Source organism: Camelina sativa, chromosome 4 (genome assembly GCF_000633955.1).
Source record: "Camelina sativa cultivar DH55 chromosome 4, Cs, whole genome shotgun sequence".
Taxonomy (NCBI): Eukaryota; Viridiplantae; Streptophyta; class Magnoliopsida; order Brassicales; family Brassicaceae; genus Camelina; species Camelina sativa.
The window spans coordinates 3,117,490-3,126,497 of record NC_025688.1 but is presented as its reverse complement, the minus strand read 5'-3'; the positions used below and the strand labels follow the sequence as shown (position 1 = coordinate 3,126,497).

Sequence of the window (9,008 nt, the reverse complement as noted above, 5' to 3'; positions counted from 1 at the left end):
GGAACGACAACCTTTTGTTTCTTCCCAGCCAGCTGAGCAAAATCAATTTGCTTCCCTCTGGTAACTCTACCCCCTGAATCGCACAGTTAACACCAGTAGAGGAGTGATTCCAATGAATCTGAGAAGACGAAGAAAGAACATCCGATGAAGACATGGGGCTGACCAGGACACCATGTCTTACAGGTTCTTGCTCTTGCTTCTCATCATTTGTTACCAGGTCTTCATCATCCAAAAACGAGTAGAAACATCCAAACACATGAGAGTAGCTCAATGTAGGATCCTTCCCTTTCCACAACTCATAGGAAGTCTTGTTGGTTCCTGTTTGAACATACACTCGGTTGATGATGTAGCAGTCTGTATGAACAGCTTCACCCCAGAACCAATGAGGATCCTTATTCTCATGTAACATAGCTTGTGCCATCTCCTGCAGTGTTTTGTCCTTCTGCTCTACAACTCCATTCTGCTCTGATGTTCTTGGGACAGAGTATTGACGAATAAGACATTAATGGCCACATAGTTGATCAGACCTGTCATTCTGTAATTCTCCTTATGATTACTACGAATAATTAGGATAGAAAGTTTTTTACTCTTGTTGCACAGACCCCATATGAAGTGTGGATCATCCTTCAGCTCAGAAGTTCCATGCGCAGCTTCTTGATTAGTACGCCTCACCAATGTGCCTATGTTTAGGCACCCAACCCTGTGGTTGTGTGGACACATTGCATTGCTGATTCCCACATGTAACAGTTGTTACTAGATCTCCTTCCTTTGTACCGAACAGATCCTTGCTGATCAACTACTTCACACCCATTCTTGGTAAACGTGGCATCCAGACCTTCATCACACAGCTGACTGACACTTATCAGGTTTGTCTTCAACCCATCAACCAGGACAACATCCTTTAGGTGTGGTTGAGAATCACCACCAGTTGTACCCTTTCCTCGGATTATTCCTTTTCCTCCATCACCAAAAGTAACTCTCCCTTCATCGACAGCCTCTACATGTTATAGAGTATCAAGAGCACCTGTCATATGCCTAGAGCATCCACTATCAAAGTACCACTTGGTCTGATCACCCTCTGCCCTTTTTGCTGTATATGCCATTTGGCAGTCGAGATCATTTTTCCTGATTGCATCCTCTTCTTCTGTCCAGACATCGTCTTCTTTGATATCTTCAGCAGCACTCGGTAGTACTACAGAGTTGTTCAAAGACTCACCCTTGCTATCTTCTTTTCTTCCCTGAGGTCAGACAGCAGTCTGCATGATCTCTATCAACTGATTAAACTTAGCCTTTTCTAAGTTTAGAGACTTGGCCACAACAGACCTGTGTGGTTGAAGCTTATCAGACAAACTTCCAAGAAACTTTTTCACCATTGACTCATCGCTGTATCGTTTTCCCAAAACTGCAGAGCTCTGTGCAATTTCTTTCAATCTACTGTTGTAACTAGCAACATATTCTTTTTCAAACATGTGAAGTCTCTCAAGTTCATATGCAAGTTTATCCACTCTGATGCGCCTAGTACTGCTTGTGCCTTCAAACAAGATTACCAGACAGTTCCATGCTTCCTTGGCAGTCACACACCCCTGTACTAGGATGAAAAAATCCATTGGCAGAGCATTGAAAATGACTAACAATGCTTGGGAGTTATATTTCGATTTTGGTTTTTCCTCAGTAGTCTACCTCGTCTTCTGTTTGAGAATAAAATCACCTTTCTCGTCCTTGACCATAGGAGGAGACCAGCCATCCTCCACAGCAATCCACGCTCCCACAGCAATGCTCAATATAGTCTGCTTCACCTGACTTTCCAGAACCCAAAGCTCTCAGAGTCGAGTTTCAGTAGTTTTGGTGACCCAACGAAGTTCAGTGATTTCTCCATACCCATGTCACAAGATCCCACCTGTTATAAAAGGCTATCAGAACTTTTATCAGGTGTCTGCTCTGATACCAATTGTAAAGGTATAGAGATACACACAGATGATAAACCCACTTGGAACCGCATCAAGCGAACGCTTCTTATTCAATCTTATACACAAACTTATGTTTCTTACAAGACTTGAAGCTCAACTCACTCTCCTATCTATCTAACACAACACCCTGTGTAGACTTAAGAGAAACTAACACACTCTCCTTCTAAGTTTTTTATGATCGCTTGAAGGTTACAAATCTCACCACTTTATCCCCACGAGTGCTAGCTCTTTTTGTGGCTATCCCTCGTCCTTTTATACTTGCACACCCGATTTCTAACCTAAATCTTTGTGCATCCTATCGATAAGGAAATATCCTTGATCACCAAGCATATTACTTCCTTATTCTCCTATCGAGATATACTCTCAATATCTTTGAGTATATCACGATTGCTTCTTCCTCCCAAAACTCATGGCTCGTCATCTTGTCCAACAATCTTCCTCCACCTCAGCACTCCATGCCACGTCAGCTAAGCAGACCTCTGAGACTCTCCACAACACCGTGTCACAGACAGAGCTCTGATGCACTTACAAGAATCACCTCTATGTGTAACTTCTCTTCTCCATCAATTAAAGAGTATGGATTTTATGTATATACTTACCTAATGCAGTATTCATGATCAATGATGAGCTATTTGGTAATTTTCAGTCTATTGACGATTGTGGTCTTGCATGGTTTCAATCGATCATCTTCCACCGACCACTGATTCATTACATTCTCTCTCCGTCTCATTCATTAATGCTAAATTAATCACAACCACCGTACCTGAAGTAGAAGATGACTGTTTGAGCAAAATATATAACGTACGGCTGTGATTCATTCCTTGACTTATCAAACATGTTTGACTTAGACGATGAACGGACGGCGCTACGACCAGAGAAACTCTGGAGAAGTTTCTGTGTAGTTGAGCGTGACGTTTTTGTTTTACGAATAGAAGATTCTTTGCTACATTTGGGGATATATCTTTTAAAATTAATTTTGTTTTAATGAAGCTAGCCCTACATTTTGACATATCCGACATGTTTGACTTATAGGTAGAAGGCTTTATTTTTTTAATGGCATAAGTTAAACAGACGTTAACATGGCAATTTGACATATCAAACAAGTTTGACTTTTTGTTTAACAAAAGAAACATGTTTGACTTATAGGTAGAAGAAGGCGTTATTTTTTTAACGTCATAAGTAAAACAGACGTTAACCCCGCAATAGAGAAGATATAAGAAGATTAAGTTGGAGTTAATAAACGTATATGAAAAGAAAAAATACGATTCTTTTAAAAGATTTAGTTAAAAAAAGAGATTATGATCACTTTAGAGAAGAACACAAAGGATGTGTGAGTGTGACACGTCTTGGTTATAGTGAAAGGTATAAAGAGGAATATGATTACTTTTTTCTCGTTTACTTGCTACTTTTTTTTGTCAACTACGTTTACTTACTCTAATTAGTAATTTTTGATGGAATAGAAGCGAATGAGGAACATTCACAGAAACAAGAGACTTTAGGTGATTGAAAGGTGTTCCTTAACTCGAGACCGCATATATTTTTTTTTAAACTGTTTTTTTTTTTTTTTTTTTTTTTTNTTTGTAATTTGGGCATTCATGACTTAAGTTGATTAGTCTCGACTTTTGCTTGGGGCCCAAAGTAGCCTAGCGGATTATTTAAGAGCTCCGGTGAATGAACAAGATAATTGCAGTGATTACAAGCCAAAGAAATCTCAACTCAAACGGAGATACCATCAAAACAAGAGGTCTTATAAGTTGCTGTTATGTGTGATATTGTGAATACTTGTGTTGTGGTATCTTAGTATCTCTCTAACATGTGTTGGATCGTTAAAGACAATGATGATGCCATTTCCTTTAATTTTTCAGGTGATAGAAGATTTGGTATGTCAGAGAATAATGACATTTTCATTACTGAGGAAGCAATACTGATCAGGAGAAACCCCAATAAACCAAGGCATGCCTGTTTCATCAACACGATCATAGGCTGCATTCTTATCACATTAGTCTCTTTAGATATGGCCTCCAGATTTTCATTAAAATCTGGACGCGGCTCAACAAATTATAGCTCCCCATTGCCGCGTTTTGGTGCTGAGTCTTGTCCCTGCTCATTCTATGACGGTCAAACAAACTCAAAATTTCCGCCGTTGGCCGTTTTATATCCGATGAGCATGGCCGTCTCTCCGGGTAAGGTCCATCAAGTGTTCTTAAATTTTCGAGGAGAGCAACTGCGGTACAACTTTCTTAGCCACGTAACCGATGCCTTAGAGAGGCACGGGATCAAGTTCTTCATAGACAAATACGAGCAGAGAGGCAAAGACCTCAAACATCTCTTGGTGAGAATTGAAGAGTCGAGCATTGCACTGGCCATCTTCTCTTCTAGGTTTGCATGCTGTTCTTTCACGTTCTCAATATGTATTTTTACTTCAGATGTGTTATGTGTATATACATGCCAGCATATATATATATATATATATATATATATATATATATATAAAACACATAAGATTCAAGAATCATAATCATTGTATTAGGTATCCAGAGTCAAGGTGGTGCATGGATGAGTTGGTGATGATGAAGAAACTTGTGGATCAAGGAAAGCTCCGAGTGATTCCAATCTTCTACAAGGTGACAGCAGAAGATGTTAAAAAACCAACACGTGACAGTGAGTTTGGTAGAAACTTCTGGAGGCTCGCGGAATTAGTTTCTACCACTTCTTCTAGTAGAGATCAGATCAAGCATTGGTTGGAAGCCCTGGAGTGCATCTGCGATAAGATGGGTTTATCTTCAGAAGAAAGGTACTTTTTCTTCTTGCTTTTTTGTACGCTCTAATAAAAATATATAAAGGATGTTTGATGGATTAAAGTATATATCCTATATATTTTGGCAGCTCTGAATCCGATTTTGTCTACAAGATTGTTAAGAAGGTTAAGACACTTAAAGAAGCAATTGATCTAGAGGAAGAAGAGAAATCATTTTGGGGGAAAATATTAAAAATAAAAGTGAGAAATTTTCAGTTACCTACTACGTAAAGAAAAGTGGCATGCATGGGTTAATTTATATGCTTCAAATTAAAGTAATTTGAAATCATCTTTTCATATCATTATTTATTAGGTCTCGATCGGCGTTTGGTGGTCGGTTTCCTATGTTCGGTTCCTGTCACTTGCAATTTTGGCTAATTTGCCCAGAAGTAGAATTGATACATATATAATGTATTTTATTATATTAATTGATAATCAGTGGGTAATAGTTTTGTTGTGTTTGGCTATAAGATGGCTATAATTTGTCATCTTATACTCCTGCTCCTAATTAATCTATTTTCTAGGATTTTCACACATATTGAAGACTTTTTTTTTTGATAAAAACAGTTATAACATTACTTTATTGAATGTCACAATCGTATTTGAAATTTATAACATTACTTTATTATGTCACATACGTATTTTTTTCAAGTAATATTTACTATAAGGGTAAATTGAGAACGATAACAATAACTACACCTAGAAAATTGAAAACATGTACTAACTTTTTGAAACAATATTTTTTTCTAAAACATGGATCATTTAGGAACATATGACCCAATGTCTAAAAATGCTAAACGAGTCGGCTTTCACGACCAACGTCTCTGTGGTTTTTTTTCTTCTCTTTCTGTGAAGTTAAAACAGAGGCAAAGGAGTTTGAGTTTGATGAAAAGATGACGTCTATGTGAGTGAGGCTGCGAAGGTGCCACAATCCTTTCCATACGCCGAATTAACATTCGGCTTTTTTCGGGCCAGTTCCAGCAAACCAGGACAGGCTTAGTTCTTGATTGGTTATATAAGTTGGCTGTAACTAAATCAGATTGAGCTAACTTCTCACTTAAACTACCTATAGAATTAGAAGTAATAAAAATCACTTGTCTAGTTAATTTAATCGATAATCGAAATCGATTTAAGTCTGAGTACTAACTGGAATCTCGAAAGGTGATACAAGAGGACACATGTTTGTTGCCGTTCTTTGAGTGTTCATGTGAAGTTTATGGCTAATCTTTTTTGTATGAACCTTTTATAGTCTCGAGTTAAACTTTAGGAAGTTTGCATGGTGAATATGGAGTAAACGTCAATTATGAAAAGAAAAATTGATTTACTTGAATATAGATATAGGAAAACCCATTGAATACCGTTCACATAAATATCGCTTAAAGATATCACCATTTTTTATTATTTTCTTGCAAATTATATTTACTGAATAACTATAGATCGTAGTGAATTCGAACGTTCACTACTATGCGGTGTTAAAGTAGTAGGAGAAGCGGATGAAGATGGAAGTTCTTGTGATGTCGTAGACACATTTGGTATCTCTTGTGATTCATTTGTTATCTCTTGTGCTTCATTTGTTATCTCTTGTGCTTCATTGTCCACAAAGACAAAGTCTACTCTTGATCGACCTCTCGAATCGTTGAATCTTATTCCCTTTAGCTTACGAGCTTCTAAGCTCGGCTTTCCTTGATATCCAAAACGAAAATTATTTCATTAGTTAATATTAAGCGGTTGAAAAAACAAATATGCAACAAAATCATTACACCATTACATTGATTTGGTGATTAGAAAAAATTGCCACTTTATAAAACTTTGAAACAGCTAACTAACTATTTGATGAATAAAATATCAATTTTGTTTTCAATGGTTTTCTGATACTATTTTATTACGCCTAGTTTTGTATTTATGGCACAACTAGTAGTCTTTCTCTATCAACGCACCTGATGACCTGAAAATATATATCTCCTTCCATTTGCATCAGCTAATTTAGTTATCTGGCAAACTTTTTATATGCCAATGTACGTCATTCACCTAAATTTGCCTAAGTTTTAATTCGTACGTACGTACCACGTGATCTTAAAGCAGTAGCCGCAATAGGAATGTTTGGTTCCTCTGCTGATTTTCCAAAGCTGAGTTTTCCATAAACTTTTGAAGCTGCAAACATTAAAAGTAAAGATTATACAATGATATATATTAAAATATGAAAAAACAGAAAACTTATCATAAAACTTCATACCTATGTATGTTAACCATTCATGCACTATTCTTGGAACCATTTTTTAACTGAAAGGTTTTATCTAAACAATGACGTACGTAGAGAAGACGTTAGTATAAGAAAAAGATTCGAATAGAAGTAATTAGCCATTTAATTCTGATTATTAGTCATGTGTAATGTTATTGATCACCCCAAAGCACGAAATAACAAACATGCCAATAAGTAATAAATTTAATTAAAATTTTAAAACTACTTAACCTAAATATTCATGTCATCATCAAATAAAACATGTTGGTTTATAGTTTCTTTTAAAAAAAAAAAATCATTTACAATTTGATCTGTCTAATGAATATGTATAATATCATCTGAATTTTTTGCAGTTTATATAATATTGCTAAAACAAATAAAATTGATAGCTTTTTTACCTTTTAAAAATAATTAATTGTGAATATAGAAATCGTAGAGAGTCTGAAAACCAATAGTGTCATTATCACTCTGTTAGATATTTTTGTTCCCAGCTAGCAAAAATATCGTCGTTATTAGTTTTTTTATTTATTAAAAGACTCTAAATTTGTCTGAGAAAATCATTGAAATGACGTCATATATAAAAAAAAACCGAACCAAACAACTCACAAACAAAAAGCATAACATTATCCAAAAATATGGACAGAGCAGAGGAGGCAGAGCAAGAAGAAGAGTTTAGCGATTGGGTGGTTCTACAAACCTCACCCAAATCTCCATCAAGTGACGCAACTACCCCTCCAAACTCACCGATATTACAACCAAGCCATCGACGTGAAAATTCAACCGACGACGACGATGATGATGATGAAGATTCTGTTGTCTCTGTCGTCGGAGAAGAAGAAAGTGAATCTTCCTCCGCCGGGAATCTTTGGCTTCCGTGGCGTGTGATCGAGACTGCCAAAACGCGATTGATCAAGGACTCAGTTTGCTTCTTCCAGGCCGTGGAGAGGGTACGTTGTAGTTACCTGACAAGAAGAAGGGTACTTTGGTCATTAACAGTCATTGGAGGTTTCTCGTTGGTCTTGAGCCTTGTTTACGTGAAGGTCGTGAGATGGTGGAGACGATTACAAGAAGAGAAGCTGAGGTTTCTGCTTCTTCTGCTCAGAGAGAAAGATCAGGTTTGTGTTAATTAATTAACTTTTGAGTTCTAGTAAAAAAATTGAATTCTAGATTTTTAATTGGAGGTTTTGTGATTTTGTAGAAAATAAAAGAACTTATGGTTGAAATTGGGAGATTGAACGAGTTGTTATCATCACGACGCAGAGTTCGAGTGGTTCGAATCGTGTGACGATATAGAAGTATGTATTTACATACTTGGATTACATAGCAGACCAACTGGTATATATGTTGCGTGATTGTTATACAAATATATTAATTTAATGTGTATGAAAGCAGTATTCAAACAAAAAAAAAATTAAAGGAAAATAGAGTATGTGATATAGTTTGCGTTTGATGTTTTTTTTTCTATGGGTTGATCGGTTCTCCTAAAATGTGGCATTTTTTAGCGGTTGCGATTAGTTATACATATTTGATATCAATCATTAAAAAAAATATATGTGGCGATCTAGTGGAACTCGATCGTATTCGTTTGCTATTAATTAATCTAAGAAACAATCTATTCAAATCGCAAATTCTGTGAAATGTCTGTATAAGCATGAATATGCCCTGTTTGTGATAGAGTGATGAGAGTTTTTGCTGGAAACAAGTCTATTGATGACTCTCATGAGATTTATAATAACTTATACATTATACTATGTGATATAGAGAATAGAATGATAGGCTAATTAATTAACCTAGTTTCTGTTATGAATAATTATTTTGTTGTATAGATGTCCATTATCGGTCCATTAGTATAAACCCTAAACTCTAATATTGTATCATATATATATATATGTTGTATCCTATGCAATAAATGAATAATACAAGAGAATAATTCCCTAAATCTCTTGTTATAACAGGTTATGAGCACGAGTCTCTAACTCTAGCCGCATACCAAAAAAAAAAAAAA

General features: G+C 36.1%; 3 protein-coding genes across 4 annotated transcripts; 2 read left to right on the top strand and 1 right to left on the bottom strand.

The window, feature by feature from the left end:
- Positions 4,135-4,944, top strand: LOC104783491 (protein PHLOEM PROTEIN 2-LIKE A5-like; the record flags this gene model as incomplete). Its single annotated transcript, XM_019244037.1, has 3 exons — positions 4,135-4,346; positions 4,498-4,761; positions 4,854-4,944. Coding segments are annotated over exons 1-3 (567 nt in total), but the record flags the coding sequence as incomplete, so codon positions are not given.
- On the bottom strand, positions 6,184-7,037 carry LOC109132428. Its single transcript, XM_019244036.1, has 3 exons — positions 6,998-7,037; positions 6,832-6,915; positions 6,184-6,389 (listed from the first exon to the last, which is right to left on the bottom strand). Exons 1-3 carry the CDS (start codon positions 7,035-7,037, stop codon positions 6,184-6,186), a joined length of 330 nt encoding a protein of 109 aa, XP_019099581.1.
- On the top strand, positions 7,594-9,008 carry LOC104779655. 2 transcript variants are annotated; one of them, XM_019244284.1, is made up of 3 exons: positions 7,594-8,118; positions 8,202-8,298; positions 8,959-9,008. In XM_019244284.1, the coding sequence occupies exons 1-2, from the start codon at positions 7,639-7,641 to the stop codon at positions 8,286-8,288; spliced, it is 567 nt and encodes a 188-aa protein (XP_019099829.1). In that variant the 5' UTR covers positions 7,594-7,638; the 3' UTR covers positions 8,289-8,298; positions 8,959-9,008. The 2 variants fall into 2 exon arrangements, with proteins under 2 accessions (XP_019099829.1, XP_010502345.1); XM_010504043.2 differs by lacking the exon at positions 8,959-9,008 and having other exon boundaries at positions 8,202-8,473.